Source organism: Gopherus flavomarginatus, chromosome 20 (assembly GCF_025201925.1).
Source record: "Gopherus flavomarginatus isolate rGopFla2 chromosome 20, rGopFla2.mat.asm, whole genome shotgun sequence".
NCBI lineage: Eukaryota > Metazoa > Chordata > Testudines > Testudinidae > Gopherus > Gopherus flavomarginatus.
In genome coordinates, this window is record NC_066636.1 from 1928627 (window position 1) to 1955356 (window position 26730).

At 52.2% G+C, this 26730-nt stretch overlaps 1 protein-coding gene and 1 long non-coding RNA gene across 2 annotated transcripts; both read right to left on the bottom strand.

The window, feature by feature from the left end:
- Positions 1-1127: 1127 nt before the first annotated feature.
- On the bottom strand, positions 1128-25689 carry LOC127038045 (uncharacterized). The gene is made up of 2 exons (XR_007770553.1): positions 25619-25689; positions 1128-1419 (listed from the first exon to the last, which is right to left on the bottom strand). It is a non-coding gene; the product is annotated as an uncharacterized LOC127038045 (long non-coding RNA).
- Positions 2137-22310, bottom strand: LOC127038016 (uncharacterized). Its single transcript, XM_050930338.1, has 7 exons — positions 22181-22310; positions 20901-20977; positions 19240-19584; positions 18367-18717; positions 17425-17648; positions 12983-13103; positions 2137-4611 (listed from the first exon to the last, which is right to left on the bottom strand). Exons 2-7 carry the CDS (start codon positions 20953-20955, stop codon positions 3917-3919), a joined length of 1791 nt encoding a protein of 596 aa, XP_050786295.1. The 5' UTR covers positions 20956-20977; positions 22181-22310; the 3' UTR covers positions 2137-3916.
- Positions 25690-26730: the final 1041 nt, after the last annotated feature.

The following is a 26730-nucleotide window of genomic DNA, read 5'->3' on the forward strand; positions in this document are numbered from 1 at the left end:
TTACAATAGTATACACTTGGGCTTGGCAGAATTCAATTAATAATATTAATGTTTATTTTTAAGCCTTTTGTTCGATTTGTATCTATTTAAATTTTCACAGCTGCGGGAAAGTATGAAGGGGGATCAGATACTAAGTGTTTAATGACAGTAGATGCTGAGATTCAAAAAGCGAAAGCTTTATAACCCTAAAAACAGACTGTCAGCATCCCATGTCAAACGACACCAAGTAAAGAGTCTTAAATCAAACTCTGATAAGTTCTCAAGCAGTGTTTCTCTGACTCTGCCAGTCTGTACATTTCAGTCATTATCAATGGAAGTATTTTTATCTCATATGTGGGTGTCCACTGAAATTGATGCTTACCGACATTTACCAGTAAAAACGAATCCTTCCACGCCTGTAACGAACAATCTCTCTTTGTAACATTTCCTGGTGCGTGTTCACTATAGTACTGTTTCAAACAGCACGATGGCAAAGAGCACGAGCGAACCTCGTGCGCCCCAGCAGCGCCCACACAGATAAATTAATGCGCCACATGATAGGGTGGTTTAGAAACCACACCCCTGCAGTCAGTGTTACCGCTCGGTGTAGATACAAATAAACGTTTCTGGTGTTCTGGGGGGATGTGCTGGATAAACACCTGTCATGGTATAATTCCCCACTCTGAACCTTAGCGTCCAAAAGATGGGGTACCAGCATGAATTCCTCTAAGCTCAATTACCAGCTTAGTACTTGTAGCGCTGCCACCAACCAGGAATTCCAGTGCCTGGTACACTCTGGCCCCCCCAAAACCTTGCCTGGGGACCCCCAAGACCCAGACCCTCTGGATCTTAACACAAGGAAAGTAAACCCTTTCCCTCACCGTTGCCTCTCCCAGGCTTCCCCTCCTTGGGTTACCCTGGAAGATCACTGTGGTTCAAACTCCTTGAATCTTAAAACAGAGAGGAAAATTCACCTTCCCCTCTCCTTCCCTATCCCCCTCCCAGACTCTCCCTGAGAGAGAAAGTAATCCTAACACAGAGAGAAATTAACCTTTCTCTTTCACTTCCCTCCTTTCTCCCCACCAAGTCCCTGGTGAATTCAGACCCCGTCCCCTGGGGTCTCACACCAGAATAAAAAAACAATCAGGTTCTTAAACAACAAAAACTTTTAATTAAAGAGAAAAAACAGTAAAAACTATCTTTGTAAAATGAAGATGGAATATGTTACAGGGTCTTTCAGCTATAGACACTGGGAATACCCTCCCAGCCTAAGTATACAAGTACAAATAAAAATCCTTTCAACAAAATAGAAATTTGAACTCCTTCCAGCCAAACACACATTTGAACTCCTCCCAGCCAAATACACATTTGAACTCCTCCCAGCCAAATACACATTTGCAAATAAAGAAAACAACCATAAGCCTAACTCGCCTTATCTACCTAGTATTCACTATTCTGGACATATAAGAGCCTGTATCAGAGAGACTGGAGAGAAACCTGGTTGCACATCTGGTCCCTCTGAGCCCCCAGAGAGAACAACAACCAAAAACTAACAGCACACACACAAACTTCCCTCCCTCAAGATTTGAAAGTATCCTGTCCCCTGATTGGTCCTCTGGTCAGGTGACAGCCAGGCTCACTGAACTTGTTAACCCTTGTCATAAACCTAGTCCCAGATTTGGACCTTAGTGTCCAAAATATGGGGGTTAGCATGAAAACCTCCAAGCTTAGTTACCAGCTTGGACCTGGTAAAGCTGCCACCACCCAAAAAATTAGAGTGTTTTGGGGCACTCTGGTCCCCCCAAAAACCTTCCCTGGGGACCCCCAGACCCAAATCCCTTGAGTCTCACAACAAAGGGAAATAAACCTTTTCCCTTCCCCCCTCAGGTGTTCCTGGAGAGATACACAGAAGCAAACTCCGTGAATCTAACCAGAGGGATTCCACCCTCTCTGTTTCCAGTCCTGGAAACACAAGCACTTCCCTCTTCACCCAGAGGGAATGCAAAGTCAGGCTAGTAAATCTAACACACACAGATTTTCCCCTGACTTCTTCCTCCCACCAATTCCCTGGTGAGTACAGACTCAATTCCCTGGAGTTCCCCACTAAAGAAAAACTCCACCAGGTCTTAAAAAGAAAGCTTTATATAAAAAGAAAGAAAAATACATAAAAATGGTCTCTCTGTATTAAGGTGACAAATATAGGGTCAATTGCTTAAAAGAATATTGAATAAACAGCCTTATTCAAAAAGAATACAATTCAAAGCACTCCAGCAACTATAGACATGTAAATACAAAACAACAAACCAGCTTTGTACTCACAACTTGGAAACAGAAGATTAGAAAGCAGGAAATAGAAAAATCCTTCTCATAGCTGAGAGGGAGTCAGGCAGAAGAACAAAGAACAAAGGACTCAGACACAAACTTCCCTCCCCCCAGATTTGAAAAAGTCCTGTTTCCTGATTGGTCCTCTGGTCAGGAGTTTCAGGTTACTTCTTTCCAGGTGAAAGAGACGTTAACCCTTAGCTATCTGTTTATGACAACCCTTTACAGGCAAAAGAGACATGAAGTACTGCTGTTCTATTAACTCTTAACTATCCGTTTATGACAACACCATTTTGGTTTTTGTATCAGTTCAAAGAGCGCAGTGATTGTCTCGCTTCACCCACGTAGTTGTTATTGCTCAATATGCTACACAATCTGTCCCAGCTTGTATTTAGCTGTGATATTCTGATGCTTTTCCCAGATCTGAAGTCGCGCTTTGTGTAGCTCCCAACCTGGTCTCTCTTCCCAGCAGGAGCAGGTTCAATAAAAGCTATTCCCTTCTCGGCCTTGTCTCTGATATCCTGGAACCAGCATGGCTACAACAAAGCTACAAACAACACATTGTGTTGTCATTTTCTAAGATGGCTCTGGCTATTTTCATTAGATGTACAAATGGCCAATCCCTTTGAATGTTAAACTCTTCGCCTTAATAGAATCATAGAATATCATAGAATATCAGGGTTGGAAGGGACCTCAGGAGGTATCTAGTCCAACCCCTAATGACATCATGGGGAGGTGAGTTCCAGTGTTCCCTGTAATTTTTTATGTCCATGTGTGGAATGACTTTTCTTACGTGCACCACTATGGTACATCACCTCCATACTGGTGCACGTAACAAAAGTTACTCCACACATGGACAGCATATGGTGGGGCTGGGACCGAGGGGTTGGGGTGTGGCCGGAGGGCCTCTGGGCTGGGGCAGAGGGTTTGGGTGCAGGAAGGTGAGGGCTCCGGCTGGGGGTGCAAGCTCTGGGGTGGGGAATGAGGGGTTCAAGGTGCAGGACAGAGCTCAGGGATGGGGCAACGGCTTGGGGTCTGGGGTGAGGGCTCTGGCTGGGGGTGTGGGCTCTGGTGTGGGGCTGAGGATGAAGGGAGGGCACTGCTCCCCCGGCTGCAGCAGCTTCAGTTTCGGGCTGACGGGCAAAGGTGCCTCTCCCCCAGCCACGGAAGCTCTGGGTTGGAGCTGGCTGGCAGAGGCTCCTCTCCCCGGGCCGCCACAGCTTCAGGGCTTGGGAAGAGGCATCTCTCCCCACCACAGCCCTGAGCCACTGCGGGGGGTTTAATAGGTAGTTGTGCAGCCATGTGGCCGTGCAGCTTAGCGGGAACTTAGGTGAGTTCCACACGCTGTGTGAAAAAGGAGTTCCTTTCCTCGCATTTGAATTTCCCAATCTTTAATTTTATTAAATGCCTCCTTGCTCTTGTGTTAGGGGATGGAGAAGACAGAAGCTCCAGATCTCACTTCTCTGTTCCAGGGGCCCTGAAAAACTCTCGTGGGGGTCCCTGCGGGGCCTGGGGCAAATTGTCCCACTTGTCCCCCGCCCCGTCCTGGGTGGCCCTGGTTTCTGACTCTGCATGGCTGCTTTTTCCTTGTGCAAGATTTTTGGGGAACAAGAGCTCAGCCAGCCAAACGACTCCCAAATTCTTGCTGTAATATTTCCTCTAGGAGAGGGAAGTCGTGTCGGCCATACTCAAAGCTAGACAGGAGAAAAACCTGTGGGGAGGTCAGCCCTTCTCTCTGCAAGTCTTTCACACAGGTGTCTCTGATTTGCTGCAGAATTCGCTCTTCGTTATAGGTAGAAGGCCGATTCCTCCGGGCAGCAAGCAACTCCCTGTCCACCTTGGAGCGCACAAAATAAACCTTCTTCCCTGCTTGCTGGATCTTCCGGGCCAGCCCGGCGTGGATGGCTGTGAAGTGACGGGAGGAGAAGATGAGGAACGCATCGTATTGGCTCAAACTGAAGAGATCGAGGTCCATGTCTGATTGACGTGTCATCGACCCGAACCCCGGCAGGTCCCATATTGTAACATTGGGTTGTTTGGGAAGCTGATAAGAAGTCGGTACCATGGTTGTTTCCACTACCCCGGTTTTAGCAGCACCTTCCTCTTCATCACCCAGGCCTCTAATAGCATTGACAAAGGATGATTTCCCAGCGCCCGTCTTCCCCAGGAGAGCGATGCTTCGCATGGTGTTTTGTGATGACCCACCATGCTCCCGCCATGCAGTATCTGCTTCAGAAAAGTCACTCGCATCAGAAGTAAATGTGTAGATCCAGGAATCGGCGCTATCCCCGTGAGAGCTCAGCTGCCGGCCTTTGAAAAGGAAAAGAAACATTTCAATTAGAATCTGTACCTGCCCCTACCTGAAGCTGTTGGCTTGTTCTCCGGAATCGCAGTGTGACGGGGTAGACTAGGCCCTGGGGCCCCCTGCTGGAGGGACCCCTGCTGGGTCCTGCCACACCCTGCCCCAGAAAAATGAGCAGTAGAGAGGTCCTCCAAGCAGGCTAGAGTGGCTGCAGGGGCAGCAGCCAATCAGGGGCCAGAAGGGCCGTATAAAAGGAGCTGCAGACCAGAGCAGCAGGCAGTTGCTGTGTGGAGCTCGAGGAGGGAAGACTGGCTGGCTGGCTGGCAGAGTACCGGTTCTGTGGGCAGCTCAGTGTGGACCGCTCACGGCAAGCAGGACAGAGCCCTGAGTTGAGGGCGAAGACGGCACAGGGCTGCGGGGAAGCGGCCCAGGGAATTAAAGCAGCTGTGGGACTAAAATGAATTGACACAGCAGACAGCTGCTAGCTACAGGGTCCCTGGGCCGGGACCCAGAGTAGTGGGCGGGCCTGGATCCCCCACAACCCCCATTAGCCACTACGGGGGAAAGGCCTGGACTTTGAGATGCCCCAGAAGGGGAACTGAGCTGTGGTGACCCAGCTGAAGCCAGAAAGGCCCTGAGAGGGTGAAGCCATTGCCTCCAGGGAAGGATCCCTGAGGCCCCGCTCTACTGCAGAGCGGGGAACAAACTGAGCCACACTACAGAGGGCCCCAAGAGAGACCCCCTGTTGGGCTTGTATCCCAGAAGGGATTTGTTTTATTTGTCACACACACAGCGTGTGTGACTCAGCCAGAGGGCTGAGTCACTGAAGAGCCACCAAAAACAAAGAGTGCAGGCACTCAGCCAGGGGGCGCTCACGAGGGGTAGTGCATCCCGTTACATGCAACTTTCCTTTTCTTTTTTAAACGTAACTCGCTATCTGTTACGCTTGTGAAAACGCCCTCTAAATAATGAGCCGAGGGTAATGGATGGAGAGAGAAGTCTACAGACAGCCTGGGACAACAGATGTCAGAGAAGGGACTCTCCAGGTGTAACTGTGTGATGCAGTAGGGACTGTCTGTGTGGGGAGTGGGAGAGCAGGGGAGGACTTTAGGAGATGGACGATGCCAGAGCCTGTAACCTGAGCTAGGTAAGGGAGGGGAAAGGTCAACACCTTTGCCCGGGAAGGGAAAAAAGGAAGGGAGTGGCAGGAGGGAAGCAGTTGGAGTTTGGGGCTTGGGGCTGTGTGGGCGGAATTCAGGGTATCCTAGCTAGGATCCAAGCACCCTGAAAGCCCAGAAGGACTCGGTGGAGGGGTCCTGACTGTGCCTGCAAGCTCTGCTGTAACCTGTGTTCCTGTTGTCCAATAAACCTTCTGTTGTACTGGCTGGCCGAGAGTCACTGTGGGTCCCAGGAAGAGGGGTGCAGGGCCGGACTCCCCCACACTCCGTGACAACTGGTGGCAGCGGCGGGAGATACTGCACCCCGTGGACGGCGCTTCCTGCAGTAAGTGACTGGGGAGCAGTAAAACGAAGGGGTGGTTAACCCCTGGGAGTGTGTGCCCAGTGAGAAGGACTTTGCAGTAACAGGGTCCCCCGGGGGATTGCAGCGAGCGGTCCCAGGGGCGGAGGAGTCTGCAGCTCGACCCTGGCAGAGAGGTGGTGACCTCAAGAAGGGCTGGTGCACTAGGGGTCCCCCTGGAAACCGTGGGGAGCGGCGAGCACCCCGGCCTGTGAGTGGCCAGCAGGAAGATGTATGCCAAGCGGCACAAGTGTGACCTGGTGGAGCTGTGCAAGCAGAGGGGGCTGCACCCAGGGAGGCTCAGCAAGGACCAGCTGATTGCACAGCTGGAGCAGGGAGACCGCATGAATGAACGGAGCCCTGTCTCTGAGGGAAGCAGCGGAGCAGATGCAGCGCAGGCACCAGTGTCTGTCCCCGCTGGGAGTGGTCAGCCGGCGGACGAGGGCTTCCCGAGACCCCCCCTTCCTAGGCGTAGAGGAAGGGCGGGGAGGAGCCCAGTGTATACCGAGGGCACCGTGACACCCCCGGCCAGCAGGGGATCTGCCCGGCGAAGCCCACCCCCCAGCAGGGGATCCTCCCGGCAACGCTCGGCATCCGTGGAGCGGATGCGGCTGGAATATGAAAGGGAGCTGAGACGGGAGGAGCTCGAGTTAAAGAGGCGAGAGCTGGAGGAGAAGGCGAAACAGCGTGAACATGAGGAGAACCAGCGTAAACATGAGGAGAACCAGCGCCAGCGTGAGTGGGAGGAGAAGGAGAAACAGCGTAAACATGAGCTGGACCTGGCCCGGCTGAGGAGCAGTGAGGCTCCGGCTGCGGTGAGTGAGGGGGGACCCAAGCCTACAAAGAGCTTTGATAAGCACTTGCTGCCCCGGCGTAAGGAGGGGGAGGACATAGATACCTTCCTGACGGCCTTTGAGAATGCCTGCGAGCTGCACAGGGTTGACCCTGCAGACAGGATTGCAGTTCTCACCCCCTTACTGGACTCCACAGCCGTGGAGGTGTACAGCCGACTGAAAGGGGCGGAGGCAGGGGACTACGAACTGTTCAAACAGGCCCTGCTCCGCGAGTTTGGGCTGACTCCTGAGATGTACCGGAAAAAGTTCCGGAGCCAGCGTAAAACCCGTGAGGTCACATACCTACAACTGGTCAACCGGGCGCAGGGGTATGCCCGCAAGTGGACAGCTGGGGCCCAAACTAAAGAGGACCTGCTTGACCTATTCATACTGGAGCACCTGTACGAGCAGTGCCCGTCCGACCTGAGGCTGTGGTTGATGGACCAGAAGCCGGAGAACCCGCAGCATGCAGGCCAGCTGGCCGACCAATTTGTGGACAGTCGGGCAGGGGATGGCAGGGAGGAGTCTCGAAGGAGCAGGCCTGCCTCAACGCAGAGAGAGAGTCATCATGGGACCTCCCAAAGGGGGCCTATGGAGAACCCCCCCAAAAGGGGAACATCCAGCGGCAGGTCCCTCCGACCCACTCAAGGGGACCCACGAGATATGGGCTGCTATCGCTGTGGCCAACGAGGTCACATACGGGCCCAGTGCCCCAAGCTCAGGGACAGACCAAGCAGACCCAACCCGCAGAGGGTGGACTGGGTAAAAACCCAATCGGAGGAGGGGCTACATTCCCAGGAAAGGGGGGTTGGCAACATACCACCTATGGATGCTCCCGGTTCCGGGTTTTTGGTTTACCGGGTGGGCGCGGGGCTGCCCCTCCGGAAAGAGTGCATTGTTTCCCTGGAAGTGGATGGGAGGAAGGTCACTGGGTACTGGGACACGGGCGCAGAGGTGACGCTGGCCCGGCCCGAGGTGGTGGCCTCAGATCGGATGGTGCCCGACACCTACCTGACCCTGATGGGCGTGGGCGGGACCCCATTCAAGGTACCCGTGGCAAGGGTACACCTGAAATGGGGGGCCAAGGAGGGCCCCAAAGATGTGGGGGTACACCAATATTTGCCCACTGACGTGTTAATGGGAGGGGACCTTGAGGACTGGCCTAGTAACACCCAGAGTGCCCTGGTCGTGACTCGTAGTCAGAGTCGGCAAATGGCACTGCACCCCGAAAACGGGGAAGGTACTCGACCTGAGGTGCAGGACCCTAACTCAGGGAGCGGGGAACGCCCAGGGGCACGGTGCAGAGAGGCTGCGGCCTCAGACCCAGCCAGCAAGAGAGAGCCGGTCCCCATTCCTGTCCCAGCTGCTGAGTTCCAGGCCGAGTTGCAGAAAGATCCCTCCTTGCGGAAGCACAGGGACCGGGCTGACCTTAGTGCGGTACAGACCATGAGGAGAGGTTGCAAGGAGAGGTTCCTGTGGGAGAAGGGGTTCCTGTACCGAGAATGGGCTCCCCCAGGGGAAGTAGAGTCATGGGGGATCAGGAGGCAGCTGGTGGTTCCCCAGAAGTTCCGTCACAAGCTGTTGTACCTGGCCCATGACATCCCTCTCGCAGGGCACCGGGGAATCCGGCGCACCAGGCAGAGGCTGCTACAGAACTTTTACTGGCCTGGGGTCTTTACCCATGTCCGACAGTACTGCCAATCCTGTGACCCCTGCCAGAGGGTGGGGAAGGCCCGGGACAAGGGGAAAGCGGCTTTGAGGCCTTTACCCATCATAGAAGAACCTTTCCAGAAGGTGGCCATGGACATAGTGGGACCTCTCAGCAAGATGACCCGGTCAGGGAAGAAATACATCCTGGTGGTGGTGGATTTTGCCACTCGCTACCCCGAGGCGGTGGCCTTGTCCTCTATCGAAGCAGACACAGTGGCAGATGCGCTGCTGACAATTTTCAGCCGGGTGGGGTTCCCCAAGGAGGTCTTAACGGACCAGGGGTCCAACTTCATGTCGGCCCTGCTCCGGTCCTTATGGCAGAAATGTGGGGTCCAGCACAACTGGGCCTCAGCGTATCACCCCCAGTCCAACGGGCTGGTAGAAAGGTTCAACGGGACGCTGAAGATGATGCTAAAAACATTTATGAACCAGCATCCGCAAGATTGGGACAAGTACTTACCTCACCTGCTGTTTGCGTACAGGGAGGTACCCCAGGAATCTACCGGGTTTTCACCTTTCGAACTGTTGTATGGAAGGCGGGTGAGGGGGCCCCTAGACCTGATGAGGGACGAATGGGAGGGGAAGGCCTCTCCCGAGGGAGAGTCAGTGGTGGAGTATGTCCTGACCTTCCGGGAAAGACTGGCCGAGCTCATGGGCCTGGCCAGGGAGAATCTGGCCCGAGCCCAGAGGAGGCAGAAGGTCTGGTATGACCGCACAGCACGAGCCCGTGCCTTCGCCACCGGGGATCAGGTGATGGTTCTTATCCCCGTGAGGAGAAACAAACTCCAGGCCGCCTGGGAAGGGCCCTTCAAGGTTATCAAGCAACTGAATGAGGTAAACTATGTGGTGGAGCTGTCAAACCGGGCACATCACCGTCGGGTGTACCATGTGAACATGATGAAACCATACTATGACAGGGGGAATGTGGTGTTGGCCGTGTGTGGACATTGGGAGGGGCAGGGAGATGACCCCTTAGTGGATCTATTCCCTGGGACAAAAGCTGGTTCCCCCCTGGAGGCGATTCCCCTCTCTGAGCAACTGACCCCGGGCCAGCACGCTGAGATCAGAGGGGTGCTGCATCTGTACCGACAGCTGTTTTCCAACCAGCCTGGACGCACTAATTTGACTGTCCACCGGGTGGAGACGGGGTCACACCCCCCTATAAGATGCTCCCCTTTTCGGGTCACTGGTAAAACTGCCCAGGATCTTGAAAGAGAGGTCAGGGACATGCTGGCTTTGGGGGTGATCCAGCCGTCTTCCAGCCCTTGGGCCTCGCCAGTAGTGCTGGTTCCCAAGAAGGATGGGTCAATCCGGTTCTGTGTGGACTATCGAAAGCTCAATGCCATCACCGTATCTGATGCCTACCCTATGCCCAGGCCTGATGAGCTCCTAGACAAGCTGGGAGGTGCACGGTACCTCACCACTATGGATCTTACCAAAGGCTACTGGCAAGTGCCGCTGGATGCAGATGCCAGGCTGAAATCGGCCTTTATCACCCCTCTGGGGCTCTATGAGTTTTTGACCCTGCCCTTCGGCCTCAAGGGAGCGCCGGCCACCTTCCAGCGCCTGGTGGATCAGCTACTGAGGGGGATGGAGAGTTTTGCCGTGGCGTATATTGACGACATCTGCGTCTTCAGCCAGACCTGGGAGGACCACGTGTCCCAGGTTAAACAAGTCCTGGACCGACTCCGGAAGGCTGGGTTAACAGTAAAGGCTGAGAAGTGCAAGGTGGGGATGGCTGAAGTATCTTACCTGGGCCATCGGGTGGGGAGCGGCTGCCTGAAGCCGGAACCAGCCAAGGTGGAGGTGATCAGAGACTGGCCTGCTCCCCAAACCAAAAAGCAGGTCCAGGCCTTTATTGGGATGGCGGGGTACTATCGAAGGTTCGTGCCCCACTTCAGTGCCATAGCCGGCCCCATCACTGAACTGTGCAAAAAGGGGAAGCCAGACAAGGTGATCTGGACTGAGCAGTGCCAGGAGGCTTTCCGGGCGCTGAAGGAGGCTCTGGTTAGCGACCCAGTTCTGGCAAACCCAGATTTTGACAAACCCTTTATGGTGTTCACCGATGCCTCAGACATGGGACTGGGGGCGGTGTTAATGCAGGAGGATGAAAAGGGGGAGAGACACCCTATCGTGTACCTGAGTAAGAAGCTGCTACCCCGGGAACAAAGCTACGCGGCCATCGAGAAGGAATGCCTGGCCATGGTGTGGGCCCTTAAGAAGCTAGAGCCATATCTCTTTGGGCGACACTTCACCGTGTACACCGACCACTCTCCCCTGACCTGGCTGCACCAGATGAAAGGAGCCAACGCCAAGCTCCTGAGGTGGAGCCTGCTCCTGCAGGACTATGACATGGACGTGGTCCATGTGAAGGGAAGTGCCAACCTGACAGCGGATGCGTTGTCCCGGAGAGGGGACCCTGAACTTCCCCAGGTCACTGGGCAGAGTGACCCCGCTCAGTTCAGTCTCGAAGGGGGGAGAGATGTGATGCAGTAGGGACTGTCTGTGTGGGGAGTGGGAGAGCAGGGGAGGACTTTAGGAGATGGACGATGCCAGAGCCTGTAACCTGAGCTAGGTAAGGGAGGGGAAAGGTCAACACCTTTGCCCGGGAAGGGAAAAAAGGAAGGGAGTGGCAGGAGGGAAGCAGTTGGAGTTTGGGGCTTGGGGCTGTGTGGGCGGAATTCAGGGTATCCTAGCTAGGATCCAAGCACCCTGAAAGCCCAGAAGGACTCGGTGGAGGGGTCCTGACTGTGCCTGCAAGCTCTGCTGTAACCTGTGTTCCTGTTGTCCAATAAACCTTCTGTTGTACTGGCTGGCCGAGAGTCACTGTGGGTCCCAGGAAGAGGGGTGCAGGGCCGGACTCCCCCACACTCCGTGACAAACTGATACAGCAACTCCTGCCTGAGCTTGCAGAGAGCCTGAGACCATTGCTGGGATAGCAGGGGGCTGTGGGTCGGGATCGAGGGGCACCAGCAGAGCTGTGGAGGGAGCCCAGGGCTAGAGTAGCAGGGGGTTGTGGGTTAGGACTGAGGGTCACTAGCAGAGCTGTGAGGGTGCAGAACACAGGACTGGGGTGGCTGCAGGTCAGGACTGAGCTGTATTTCTGCCTTTTTTAGTGTCTCCTTCCCTTGCCTTCTGCACACACACGTTTGATTTACACATGGAAGTGACATTTTCCTATAGATCACAGTCCATCCACAGCCCAGAGTGGGTGGGAGCCAGGATACAGCATGTGTGGGGGATGGGGCAGGGAGGGCAGCTGGAATGTGTGAAGGGGGATTTCCCTTCGCAGCCACTAACAGACCAACTTGATGCTTTTATCTCAGCTCCAGGCTCTGTGGGGAAAGCTATTTTCAGCCTTCTGAGCTCCCCTGGGGCTGCCTGCCTGGGCTGAGGCATTTGCTCCCAGCTGCAGTGCCGAGGTACCCGGGGGGACAAGAAATTTACTAACAGATCCAAGTCCAGAACCTGGTCTTTGGGTGTCTCCTGCCTGTTCAGCTGGATGTGATGGTCGGGAATCAGGGCCTGTAGCAGAGCTGGTGACTGAGCGCAGCCACCCTGGAGTAGGCTGCCTGCAATTGGCCACCCCACCTGATTAGCTGGAAGTCTCAGCAGACCAGCTCCGAAAAAGCAGCAGTTTGTGGGCTGCTAAGCACAGAGACTTTAAGCTCTTTTTTAGCAGATTGTGCAACCAGGAACCAATCACCCTCTCTGGCGGCAAATTTAAAAAAAGCAGGAGCTACACGCTGCTTAAAGAAACGACTAAGCAGTTACACGCACAGTGAAGCCAATTTACCCTTGCTGGGAATGGCACCTGCTTGTTCCTAGCCCTGCTCCAGCCTGGCTTCTCTCCAGGGAACCTGGCTCCACCCGCAGCCCCAGTTCCTGATTTCAGATGGGGAGTAACGCGCAAGCAAACCCGCCCCAGAACTTGTATTAGAGTCCAAATGCAGAGCGGGGGCCTCCTGTAGCACTGGGCACTGCCACACCCTGACCAAAATCAGTGCTGCATATGGCTGGGCACAGCTTGGAGCCCAATCAAGATCCAGGGGCCCGGGGTGCTGGGCACTGCACACACCCAGTGAGAGACATTCCCCTGCCCCTAAGAGCGCCCCATCTATTTAACATCTTCATTCTAATCTGGAAGAAGGGAGCAGCTTGTTAGTTACACGCCTAGATATGAAATTGGGAAACATGTGAGAAATAATCACAGAGACCTAGAGAGTTAAGAACTAACGAAAGGTCTAGGAAATAAACATGCCTAACTCATGTTTTGAATTAGGTTTCCTCCTTCTGCTGCTTACAAGTGGGACTTTACCTTTTTCGCTAGGCTTCTGGGCAATATTTCTGGGAAGCTTTTCCCTTGCAGGAGACTTTCCATAGGAGAATCTCGGCTCTTCAAGCTTCTCCCATGCGTGTCTTTTGTTCCAGGCTGGCATCTAGAAAAGATTCACATGAGAGTGAATAGAAAGGGTGCATTTACCCTGCAATCGGCACAACTCTGACTGCACTAGCTTGTTAAAAATAGCGGTATGGCTGCAGGGTACAGATGGCGGCTGGAGCTAGCTGCCCCAGGACCCGTCTAGGATCTCGGACAAGATTGTACTGGGGGGCCACTGCTTGCGTCTCTGTGGCCCTGCTGCTAGGGCTGGCTGGATCGGAGCTGGCATGTGCACCTCTGCCCACACTGGGAATGACACGTCCCAGCTGCAGTGTGGACAAAACCTCTACTGGGCTAACAGGAGTGAAGGTAGGAAAGGCATAAAACCGTATCCTCCACCACGGTGGTCCCCAACCTTTTCCTCTGGCAGGCGCCAGCCGAAGGACCACTGCGGCGGTGGAGCACCCACCGAAATGCCGCCGAATTTCGTCAGCATTTCAGCGGGTGCTCTCCCTGGGGCCAGGACGTGGGCGCATTAGGGTGCCCCTGCGGGCGCCACGTTGGGGACCCCTGCTCCATCAGAAGGCCTTGGCGAAATCCTTGGGGCAAGTGAGCGAGGCAAGGCTGGGAAGCCATAAGCTGAAGCAAGATCCTGGTGCCCTGTTTTTCAGCAGGAAGGGAAGCAGGAGACCCCTTTTCTCCTCCTTCGGCTGCAGGTTGCTTCTGGCTGCGCTGGGGAGGCCTCATCCAACAGACTGGTGTTTACTTTGTGCGTTACGGTGTCGGCACGGAATGGGTGAGGCCGGTAAGAACTAAGGTGGCTGGTTCTTCGCACCAGCCCCCACCCCCAGATCTCATCACCTCTGACTCCCTGTTCCTCTCGGCACCCGTTTCCCCCCTCCCGTCCCTTCCCTGGTGCTAACGAAACACACCTCGTTTGCGGCCATCCCATCGCTCGCTCCACCTGTGCGTTCTCCCCCTTCCCCGACCGTGTCTGTCTGGCCTATTTAGGCAATAGTCTTTCATTGTTTCCTTGCCCTCCCCTGTCCGTCTGGCTGTCTCCAGCTGGTGTCTCTTGTACATGGACTAGAAGCTCTTCGTGGCAGGGACTCCCTTTGCTCTGTGTTTGTGCAGCCCCTGGTGCACTGGGGTTCAGGGTCACGATGGGGTGCCTGGGCACTACTGTGATACGCCTAATAAAGGGCACTAATAATGTACAGCGCCCAGCGCAGTGGGGCCCTACACCAGGATATGGGCACGTGGGTGCTACCGTAATACACCTAATAAAGGGCATTAATAATGTACCTAGTGGGTTTTTTCCCCTTCCCTCCCCCCCACTTTTTGGCATTGGATAAAGACAGGGAAACGTTTTTCAGCTAGAAGCCCTGTCGGCCCAGTGGCTGATCTGCTACTGATCTTGACAGATCGAAAGGAATGGATCACAGAACTGAAAATGAGTGACTGTTTAGATGCAAATTGTCATGACTTGATCATTTGTCGTGTGCAATCAGAATAAAGTCCCAACCAGTCATATAGATACAGTGTGTTTTAACAAGGCCAGTTTCTGAAAACAATTATGTACCATCTGGGAGAAAGACTGTAAAGAGAAAACGGTGAATGATAATTGGGAACTGTTTAAGAACATTTTACGTGATGCCCAGAAAACCACAATCCCAGATGAGAAAAAAACAGCCTGCTTAGAGAGGAAGTGAAAACAGCTTCGAACAATAATATATAACAACTGGAGAAAAGGGGAAGTTGATAGCAATGAATATAAATTAGAAGTACATCAGAAGCAGGAAGCCTGCTAAACAACCAGTGGGGGGCCTGGACAATCGAGATACAAAAGGAGCGCTTAAAGATGATAAAATCATTGCGAAGAAACTAAATAAATTCTTTGCTTCATTCTTCACAGCTGAGGATGTTAGGGAGATTCCCAACCCTGAGCCGTCCTTTGTAGGTGATAAATCTGAGAAACTGTCACAGATTGAAGTGTCATAAGAGGAGATTTTGGAATTAACTGATAAACTCAGCATTAACAAGTCACTGGTACCAGATGGCATTCACCCAAGTGTTCTGAAAGAACTCAAATGTGAAATTGCAGAACTATTAACTAAGGTTTGTAACCTGTCCTTTAAATCGGTTTCTGTACCCAATGACTGGAAGATAGCTAATGTAACACCAATATTTAAAAAGGGCTCTAGAGATGATCCCAGTAATTACAGACCAGTAAATCTAACATCAGTACCAGGCAAATTAGTTGAAACAATGGTAAAGAATAAAATTGTCAGACCCATAGAAGAACATAAATTGTTGGGCAAAAGTCAACATGGTTTCTGTAAAGGGAGATCGTGTCTTACTAATCTATTAGAGTTTATTGAAGGGGTCAACAAACATGTGGACAAGGGGAATCCAGTGGACATAGTGTATTTAGATTTCCAGAAAGCCTTTGACAAGGTCCCTCACCAAAGGCTCTTATGTAAATTAAGTTGTCATGGGGTAAGAGGGAAGATCCCTTTCATGGACTGAGAACTGGTTAAAAGACAAGGAACAAAGGGTAGGAATAAATGGTAAATTCTCAGAATGGAGAGGGGTAACTAGTGGTGTTCCCCAAGGGTCAGTCCTAGGACCAATCCTATTCAACTTATTCATAAATGATCTGGAGAAAGGGGTAACCAGTGAGGTGGCAAAGTTTGTACATGATACTAAACGGCTCAAAATAATTAAGACCAAAGCAGGCTGTGAAGAACTTCAAAAAGATCTCACAGAACTAAGTGATTGGGCAACAAAATGGCAAATGAAATTTAATGTGGATAAATGTAAAGTAATGCACATTGGAAAAAATAACCCCAACTATACATATGATATGATAGGGGCTAATTTAGCTAAAATGAGTCAGAAAAAAGATCTTGGAGTCATCATGGATAGTTCTCTGAAGATGTCCACTCAGTGTGCAGCAGCAGTCAGAAAAGCAAACAGGATGTTAGGAATCGTTAAAAAAGGGATAACGAATAAAATGGAGAATATCTTATTGCCCTTATATAAATTGATGGTATGCTCATATCTTGAATACTGCGTACAGATGTGGTCTCCTCTTCTCAGAAAAGATATACTGGGACTAGAAAAGGTTCAGAGAATGGCAACTAAAATGATTAGGGGTTTGGAACGGGTCCCATATGAGGAGAGATTAAAGAGGCTAGGACTCTTCACCTTGGAAAAGAGGAGACTAAGGGGGAGATATGATAGAGGTCTATAAAATCATGAGTGATGTGGAGAAAGTGAATAAGGAAAAGTTATTTACTTATTCCCATAATACAAGAACTAGGGGTCACCAAATGAAATTAATGGGCAGCAGGTTTAAAACAAATAAAAGGAAGTTCTTCTTCACACAGTGAACAGTCAACTTGTGGAACTCCTTGCCTGAGGAAGTTGTGAAGGCTAGGACTATAACAGGGTTTCAAACAGAACTAGATACATTCATGGAGATTAAGTCCATTAATGGGTATTAGCCATGATGGGTAAGGAATGGTGTCCCTAGGCTCTGTTTGTCAGAGGGTGGAGATGGATGGCAGGAGAGAGATCACTTGATGATTGTCTGTTAGGTTCACTCTCTCTGGGGCACCTGGCATTGGCCACTGTTGTCAGACAGGATACTGGGCTGGATGGACCTTTGGTCTGACCCAGTATGGCTGTTCTTATGTTAGGCTAGACATTGTAGAAAATTGATGAGGGAAGCAAATGGACACAAGGAGAAATATATGGCCTCCAGAATTAAGGCAGTAAGAATAAGATAACCTACATGGGGTATAAATACCTACATGGGGAATAGAAAATTGATAACAGAGGGCTCTTCAGTAAGCAGAAAAAGGAAGTTGAAGCTAGACAAACTCAGACTGGAAATAAGGTTCAACAGTGAGAGTAATTAATCATTGGAACAAATTACCAGGCGTTATAGTGAATTCTCCATCACTGGCAATTTTGAAATCAATATTGGATGTTTTTCTAAAGGATCTGATTGAGAAAGTTCTCTGGTCTGCATTATCCAGGAGGTCAGACCAGATGATCAGAGTGGTCCCTTCTGGCTGGAATCTCTGCATTTCTGAGCAATTATAAACTCCTCACAGTCCACCCAGGTGCCGGGTACTGCACCCTGACATTCAGTTTCAGAAAACAATCAGCCTTAAAAATTCTGGTGGAGAAGGGGAGGCAGAAATTTTTTTTCTTTGTGTCTGGAGTTCGTTGAGTGCAAATGTAATTAAACAGAGGGATTTCAAATAGGCAAAATAAAAATGCTCAAAGCAGCGTAAAGCTCCCCACATCTGTAATGAAGATGCCTCCCAACAGACGCGCCAAGGAGAGAAAAATGTTTTAAAACTCACCTGCCAAGACTCTAGAGTCTGTTTGGTATCATCCACTTTTAAATCCCACAAGAAATGTGTTTCTGTCTGCGCTCTTCCCTCCTCATAGTCAGCCTCCAATCCAAAGGCGTGTTTGGACGGCCACAGTTTCCATCGGACGGGAAGACGACACATTTTAATGATGATAAGCATTACCAGCAGGGAGAGAAGAAGAGGTGCCCAATAGAACCAGACGCAGCTGGTGCCTGTAAAAAATGAAGGCGGGGGGAGAAAAATCCACAAAACCCAGAATGCTTCTGTGAGCACAGCAGGGTCTCAGGAAACCCCCCTTCCCCCCCAAGAGGTGTTGGGAATTGCAGACACCTTTCCCACTGCCACGAGCCCAGGGGATCTCAACTATTGTCAGAGCTGCACAGAGATCCCATCTCTCGGACACCTCTCCTCCCATATGCCCGTAGGGTTCCCACCTTTCTAATTGCTGGTAACCAGATCTGCGAGGAGGCCATGCCCCCTTCTTCATCTCTTTCCAAGGCCCCACCCCATTGCTTGCTCCTCTCCCCACATCACTTGCTGGATCATCTCAAGGGGCCCACCAGCAGGTAGGACGTGGCCTTGGTCAAGCAGAGGCTGGTGCAGGGTAATGACCTGGTGCCTCCCTCCACCCTTTGGTTTGGGTGCCACTGAGGGTTGCCAGGTCCCAGAAAACCAGAATGCCTGGGTAAAAACTAGACCGCTGGCAACCCTATTTGCCTGTGCTTGGCCCCTTTCACCCCTTCCCCTTTGCTACCACTGAGATTCACCAGTGATCGCCTGGGCCCCCTATGTACCATCTCGCTGAGCCATCCGGTTCTGCTCCCCAGTGGGTTACGGTGATGTGAGAACCCACCACCGCATGGAGCAGTTCCTTGCAGCCCAGCGGCCTGGACCCTGGGACTTGTGCATGTCCTGTAAGAGGAGCCCTACCTTTCTCCACAGTCACTCTCATCCGCATGGAAAACCTGCCCAGTTTGGGCTTGACGTGGCAAGTGTAGATCCCGTCGTCTGCCAGCTGGACCTTCCTGAGTCTCAGGGACGCGATTCCTTCATGGAATCTCTCCGGATACAGCTGGGTCCGGCCCCAGTAAGCCTTATTCTGTCTCAGCATCTGGTCCTTCCCATTATAGTACGTGTGAACCAGGAGATCCTGTCCCTCCGCTGTTTCCTTCTTCCAGATGATGTTCAACAGCTGGAGGTTTTGCTCAGGTTCGAAGGAGCAGCTGAGGGTGACGTCCTCCCCTTCTTGAACTACAATGGGTGATTCTCGCTCTCTTGCCCCTTAAAGAGAAAAATCAATATTTTTTGTTGAGTTTTTCAGACACCAAGCAGTGGCTCATGCACACACAACATGCATACGCTGTAGCCTAAAAAGTAACCACAACACAACGCTTCTCTGTTGGAAACAGCCTGCACCCGTTTTCCATTCCACCCCAAAATCTGTAACTGCAAAACCTGAGTGGATTCGCAGAAGAGGAGATAGTAGTTCATACTGAAGCTAGTGATGGAGGGTGTCAGAGAAGCTTTGGTATCAAAGCCATGGATGCACCGAGACAGGATATGGGAATTTCCAAAGGTGCCTACAGACGCAGAGAGGTGCTTTTGAGAATCCCTCTACATGCCTGACTCCCTCGACTTCAATGGGAATTAAGCAACAAAAAATGGAAAAAAAAAATTGGGAGGGGGGTGACAGCTTGCATTTAGTTGAAAAGCTGTTTTCCACCCAACAAACGTTTGAATGGTGTCATTTCAACCAGCTATAGCCTCAGAGGCCAGCAAAGCCCATTGTAGGAGGTGTCATACTCAGCACTGTCAGCGACGTCTCCTCAGACCACGGGCCCAGCTCAGTGTTGACAAAGCAGCTATAAGACCCCTCGTCCTGAATGTGAACATCCCTCAGTTTCAGGGATGCGTCCCCTTTGGCAAATCCTTCTGGATCCAGCTGCGTCCGCCCTCTGTAAGCCTCAGATTGTTTCTCCGTTCCCAAAGAGTAGCTGTGGACCAGCAGATCTGGTCCATCGGCTCTTGGCTTCTTCCAGGTAACGTTCACTTGTTGATCTGCTGCCAAGCCAAGTGTGGGAAAGGTGCAGCTCAGGGTGACGTCCTCTCCGCACTGAGCTGTGATGAGTGACTGTGCCATGATCACTCCTGAAAGGAAAGCGAGAATCAGTATTAGAGTGTTAAAATGACAAGCTCTCTCTTTAACGGGTAAGAGGTTTCCAGGTCCCATTCAAACGCTGGGGATCTGCAGGGAAGTGCGCGGTCATCAGTCAGTCTGCAAAGAGCCAGTCTAAAGTAAGTTGGTGAGTTATACTTCTCCACCTTAGGAGCAGCCTGCTTTGTCTCTCTCTGGTTTTTGGTTCTTCTGTGTTAGGGTTCTGGAGCCTAAGAAATAAGTTTGTGTTATGTCACAATCTTCCCGTAAGTAGATTTGATGTTTGTTTCTAACTTCTCTATTTGTATGCTGTCAACATAACATCTTTCACTTTCCGATCCAGCCTCTCTCCACCCGTACATTTTTCAGCCCTGATTCCTATTTACCCTGAAGCTGCTTTGTGCCACTCTGACTGCATGAAGGGATCTGCAAGTGGGTGAAAATTACAGGGCCAGTGTGGGACTCGGGGGAACCAAGAACCAGAAGCATAGATGTTAAAGCCAGAATGAACCATTGTGACCATCGGCACAACACAGGCCCAAGAAATTCATTTCTTGGCCTGCTTTTGCTAGGCTAAACAAGGCGAGCTTTTCCAGTCTTCTCTCATAAGATCAGCACTCGATCATCCTAGCAGCCCTTCTCTGCACCTGGCCGTTTGGATTCATCTCCCCTGAGCAGAATTGGACATGGTTTTCCAGCTGAGGTCTCCCCCAGTGCCTTGTACACTGGCATGAATGTTTCTCCCAGAGCATGACAAGGGCAGCATGTTACAGGGACCAAAATCATTTGGAAGGGGGGGAGTACAGGGGCAGGGGGCCAGAGATAAAATGTCCTCACTTTTTTGACACAGCTGTGCATTTGTCCAGTTTGACCTGCCAGCTGAGCCGGGACAGGACTTAAAAATGGGGCTCCCTCAGCCAAAGCGGGACGTGTGGTCACCCTGGTTAGTGCAGAGTTATGGATGCCCAGTGATAGCTCCTGCCTTACCAGAATGTTGAGTTCAACAAAACTTAGGCTTCTGAAAACCAGGAAACACTCAGTTAAGGTCAACACCCATTTAACCTTAACTCTGCCCCCTGGAGTTGGCATGGCAAGAGAATGATAGGTGTGCAAACTAGGTGCCTTCAAAGAGGGGGGCGTAGCTGCATTGAACGGTGGAGGGATTAGTTGGAGCAACGTGGGAGATCTGTGAGTGTGATGTGCGGGGGATCTGGGACCGAGCCCCTCCACGGATGTGATCAAAGGACCAAGGCGCACGTGTCCAAGCCTGCATCGTTCCAATCAGAACTGTGCTGAACTGGGGACTTACTGTAGAGGGTCCACAGAGCGAGCGAGTGAAGTGACAACGTGGGGCCGGTACCCATTACGCTGCAGGCTGTCAGACATCTGCAAAAGAAGGAGCAACATGCTCTGAAAGGCATTCGGGGTAGGATCCAGCCAGTTTGAACGCTGACAAACCCATTCTCAGCTCGGCCCGGCAGAGTCCTAGCGAAATGTCTCTACAAACCTACAGAAACGAATAGAGACTAAAGCCCCGTCTATGCTACAAACTTACATCGATATAACCACCTTGCTGAAACATCCACCCCCTGAGCAACGCAGTTACACCGACTGAACCCCTGGTGTAGATAGCGCTAGGCCGGGCTTCTCCTGTTGACGTAGCTATCGCCTCCTGGGGTCTTACAGCAAATGTGAATTACATTTACTCCCATTTTAAGGCCCCTTTTGTACTACCAAACCAGCGTGAAGTGCCCTTTGAGAATCCAGCACTGCCATTCTGATCTGCTGGCATTTTTACACTTAGTTTGCACAAGGGTAAATGAAGATCCAGGGTGCAAGGAGAATTCGGATTTGGAATTTGCTACACATGCGAGGGTGTAATTCTGGCTGGGGGCCATGTTTAAACAGCCACGCGAAGGTGTAAGTGCCACCCTGCACTGCAATCACACCTGCATCTGGCTGTTTAGAACAGACGTCCCCAAACTGTGGGGCACGGAGGAATGTTCAGAGGTGGGGCAGGGCCAGCCCCCAGATGGGTGGGGAGGAAGCGACACCCAGCCCTGCTCTGCCCCCCTCTCTGCTTCCGTCCCATCCCCAGCCTCAACCCCTGGCTGCAGCCCTGGTCCCGGGCACCAGCCTCGGCACCCTTACCCATCCACATCCCCCACCCCACCCCGGAAGTGTGGCCATGTTCCCAGCCTTGGCTCGGGGAGGGGGGAGGCAGATGGGATAAGGTGGGGATGTGACCCTGAAAAGTTTGGGGACCACTGGTTTAGACACATACTGGTGATTCAGGGCTTCTCCCCCTCCCTTCTGCCGAGCCACAAAAGTCTTCCCCCATCTCCGCATGTTGCTAAGCATCATCATCCCACAAAGGTCGGGGTCCCCCTGACTAAATCCTCAGGCCACATGAAGCTGTTACAGCCGTGACCCTGTTAGAGCAGCAGAGATCGGTTCTGTGTAGAGCCATTGACGTGCAGTTTAGTGTTTAGCAGCCATTTTCGAGGTGCCGCTCAGCAGGACTTAGAAACGTATTTTGGTGAAAATCCCAGTGACAAATCAGCCCCAGGTGGGAAGGGAACCTCTTACCTTCCACCCTACAGGCATCAAACCCTCCGATCGTCTCGGTATGCCGGGAGAAATGGAATAATCCCTGTTCGTTCCCCATCACCCGCCCCATCTCTCCCCCCGACGAGTGCAGCCTCTGAGTAGCAGGGAAAGTGAAAGTAAACAGACAACCACTTCTGGAAACAGCCAAAATTCATGCAGCAGCGCTGGACAGCCTGCTATTTCAGCTAAAGGAGGCCCAGCCCTGGAATGTGCGCCCTGAACGCCACCAAATGATGAAGCCCTAACGTTTGTGGGTGGTGCTTTACGGATTCAGGCCAGGAACCTCGAGGCCTTGTCCAGACACACAAAATCTCTTGAGGTCCCTTCCAACCCAAATAATCTGTGATACCATAATTTGTATTCTCTGATACCAAGTTACCCGTCTTTAGCTGATGCATTTCAATTGCTTCTTAAATGCTTTCAGAGGCTCCAGGCAAGGGTTTACACTCAATCAGTTACATTGTTTTAACAAAGAAACCTGAAGTTAAACCGCTTCAGCTCGGTTTCGTCCCTGGAAAATTGTTGCCCAGATGTTCAGCAAGGTTCCCTGGCACACAGCAGCCTTGAGCTCAGTGCTTGGGTGGGACACCAGAAAATTTAAGGAGGCTCCAGGGTGTGGGGTAGGTGACTCAGTAGGGGGCGCTCTCCCCTTGCAGTCAGTGCAATGAACCAAGGCAGCGCTAGGGGCGCTGCGCTGTGGGGGGCACTCTCCCCTGGCAGTCAGGGCTGGCCCCAATGCCCTGGGGTGGCGCTAGGGGGCGCTGTGCTGTGGGGGGCGCTCTCCCCTGGCAGTCAGGGCTGGCCCCAATGCCCTGGGGTGGCGTAGGGGGTGCTGTGCTGTGGGGGGCACTCTCCCCTGGCAGTCAGGGCTGGCCCCAATGCCCTGGGGTGGCGCTAGGGGCGCTGCGCTGTGGGGGGCGCTCTCCCCTGGCAGTCAGGGCTGGCCCCAATGCCCTGGGGTGGCGCTAGGGGGTGCTGTGCTGTGGGGGGCGCTCTCCCCTGGCAGTCAGGGCTGGCCCCAATGCCCTGGGGTGGCGCTAGGGGCGCTGCGCTGTGGGGGGCGCTCTCCCCTGGCAGTCAGGGCTGGCCCCAATGCCCTGGGGTGGCGCTAGGGGCGCTGCGCTGTGGGGGGCGCTCTCCCCTGGCAGTCAGGGCTGGCCCCAATGCCTTGGGGTGGCGCTAGGGGGCGCTGCGCTGTGGGGGGCGCTCTCCCCTGGCAGTCAGGGCTGGCCCCAATGCCCTGGGGTGGCGCTAGGGGGCGCTGTGCTGTGGGGGGCGCTCTCCCCTGGCAGTCAGGGCTGGCCCCAATGCCCTGGGGTGGCGCTAGGGGGCTCTGTGCTGTGGGGGGTGCTCTCCCCTGGCAGTCAGGGCTGGCCCTATTCCCCAGGGTGGTGCTAGGGGGCGCTGTGCTGTGGGGGGCGCTCTCCCCTGGCAGTCAGGGCTGGCCCTATTCCCCAGGGTGGTGCTAGGGGGCGCTGTGCTGCAAGGAGCAGGGTGGGGGTTCTCCCCTGGCAGTCAGGGCTGGCCCCAATGCCCTGGGGTGGCGTAGGGGGCGCTGTGCTGTGGGAGGCGCTCTCCCCTGGCAGTCAGGGCTGGCCCTATTCCCCAGGGTGGTGCTAGGGGGCGCTGTGCTGCAAGGAGCAGGGTGGGGGTTCTCCCCTGGCAGTCAGGGTTGGCCCCAATGCCCTGGGGTGGCGTAGGGGGCGGGCAGGGGACTTAACAGACCTATTTGAGCACCTCTAGCTGTTGAAGCGTTACTGCTTTCTGTATGTTTGTCGGCGGCTGAGCTTGGGTTTCCTGTTTGTTCTGGAAGGGGAAATGGGTGGGAACATGTGTTCAGAGATAATACTGCCCTTGCAGGCTGCCAAGCGACATAAACACACTGGACTTGGATGGCTCAGCTCAGGGCTTCCAATTTTTTTCATCATTGAAAGGTGCAGAACTCGTGGGTTATTCACAGCTTCTTTTATAAGAGACATTCCTTTTTTTTGGACCCTAATGTGTCTCCATTCTGCTCCCTCCCCCAACACACGCAGAGTTTCTTTTGATTTTTTTAAATTATAATTGCATTTCAAAACACAAAATCCTGCAATCACAGTACTAGCAAATGGTGCTACCTCACACATTTATTAGCTGCTGATGTATCATTTTGTCCTGCCTTTGGGAGTCTATTGGTTCTACTCTTGGACATTGGCTGGGTGAGATGAAGCTGTTTGTGGAATTGGATAATATCCAAATAAACAAGAACCAGGAGTAAACATTTAAAAGGTGCCTTAGGAGCTCAGGGCTGGATTTTCAAAGGTATTTAGGTGCCTGGGGATGCAGAAAAGCGCCTAGTGAGGTTTTCAGAAGTGCTCCAGCAGGGTAACCTTCCAACTCCCATTGATTTCCAACCCCTCTTTGCATTTTAGGTACCTAAATAGCTATGGAAATGTAGTTATGAAAATAGAACGCTGGTGCCTATGTCCCTTAGGCTTTGCTATGACCTGAATCAAACAGCCTCCACTGTCTATGTGCTCTCTCTGAGAGGTCTCCATTGTATCCAGTTCCTAGGAAAGCCCTTGGGAGTGCAGATTCCCTTTTATGGCCCATCAGTGCATCTGGCTCCTCCTCTGCAGCCTCTGAAAGGCTGGTTGTGGGTGTTCCCAATAAGGCAGCCCTCCCCAGAAACCTCCTGGAAAGGACTGTAGAAAACCTCTGTCATGGTATAATTTCCCACTGTGAACCTTAGCGTCCAAAAGATGGGGTACCAGCATGAATTCCTCTGAGCTCAATTACCAGCTTAGAACTTGTAGCGCTGCCACCAACCAGGAATTCCAGTGCCTGGTACACTCTGGTCCCCCCAGACCCTTTCCCGGGGACCCCCAAGACCCAGACCCTCTGGATCTTAACACAAGGAAAGTAAACCCTTTCCCTCACCATTGCCTCTCCCAGGCTTCCCCTCCCTGGGTTACCCTGGAAGATCACTGTGATTCAAACTCCTTGAATCTTGAAACAGAGAGGAAAATGCACCTTCTCCCCCCTTCCGTCTCCCCCTCCCAGACTCTCCCTGAGAGAGAAAGTAATCCTGACACAGAGAGAAATTAACCTTTCTCTCCCCCTTCCCTCCTTTCTCCCCACCAGTTCCCTGGTGGATCCAGACCCAGTCCCCTGGGGTCTCACCAGAATAAAAAAACAATCATGTTCTTAAACAAGAAAAGCTTTTAATTAAAGAAAGAAAAACAGTAAAAATTATCTTTGTAAATTTAAGATGGAATATGTTACAGGGTCTTTCAGCTATAGACACTGGGAATACCCTCCCAGCCTAAGTATACAAGTACAAATTAAAATCCTTTCAGCAAAATACAAATTTGAACTCCTTCCAATACACATTTACAAATAAAGAAAACAAACATAAGCCTAACTCGCTTTATCTACCTAGTACTCACTATTCTGAACTTGTAAGAGCCTGTATCAGAGAGATTGGAGTGAAGCCTGGTTGCACATCTTTGGTCACTCTCAGAACCCAGAGAGAACAACCACCAAACACTAACAGCACACACACAAACTTCCCGCCCTCAAGATTTGAAAGTATCCTGTCCCCTCATTGGTCCTCTGGACAGGTGACAGCCAGGCTCACTGATCTTGTTAACTCTTTACAGGCAAAAGAGATATGAAGTACTTCTGTTCTATTAACTCTTACTTACCTGTTTATGACAACCTCCATGAAAGTTTCCTAGAGATCTCCATGGAGGATTCCTGGGCCATCCCTGTGCACATAAACAGCCTTTTTTGGGGAGAACCCTCTGCGTAGCTGGGGCGGCCACTGGGAATCAGATACCCACTGCACCTCACTTTTCCTTCATATTAAACATAAAATATAAGAGCATGTAACCACTACAGTTTCATTGGAATTGCATCCTCACCAGAGGTGCCTTTCCTGGCATCACGCCTGACCACGACGCTGTTCTGGGAATGGCTGGACTTCTCTGGGATTAAGAATAGCTCCTGGCTCTCAGGAAGAATGGATCCAGCACTCTCCTGCCTCCCATTCTCCTCCTCCTGCTCTTTGTCCACAGTGTCCTCCTCATTGTTGCCTGAGGTGGCCCGGGACTCCTGGGAGGTATCCATGCTGTGTTTGGGGGTAGTGGTGGGGTGGCCACTGAGAATTGCACACAGCTCATTGTAGAACCAGAGCAGCTGTTCGCCTCCCTTGTCTTCTGGTACCTCTGCCTGCTGAAGTGCTTTGGTTTTCAAGTGGCACTATTGCATGTCCCAGGTGTAGCCTGTGTCCCCAATGTCCCACGTGATCTTTGCATAGATGTTGACGTTTCTTCAGCTGGATGGGAGCTCTGCCTACACAGACTCTTCTCCCCACACAGCAATAAGACCCACCACCTCCTGTGTTCTCCAGGCTGGGCCGCGTTTGGGGCGTTGAGTCACCATGCTCAGCTGGGCTGGCGAGCTCGCCACACTGATCAAACAGGAAATGGGAATTCAAACATTCCCGGGGCTTTAACCGGGAAGGGGCTGTTGTCTGTGTACCTGGC

What these genes read in the sequence shown, in the direction of transcription:
- LOC127038016 (XM_050930338.1), bottom strand. Translation starts at nt 20,955, where the DNA reads ATGGGTACCGGCCCCACGTTGTCACTTCACTCGCTCGCTCTGTGGACC. An exon ending in CGCTCTGTGGACCCTCTACA is followed by an intron (nt 19,585 to 20,900) that starts GTAAGTCCCCAG and finishes CTTTCCTTTCAG; the next exon opens with GAGTGATCATGGCACAGTCA. An exon ending in CCAGAAGCCTAGCGAAAAAG is followed by an intron (nt 4,612 to 12,982) that starts GTAAAGTCCCAC and finishes TCCTTTTCAAAG; the next exon opens with GCCGGCAGCTGAGCTCTCAC.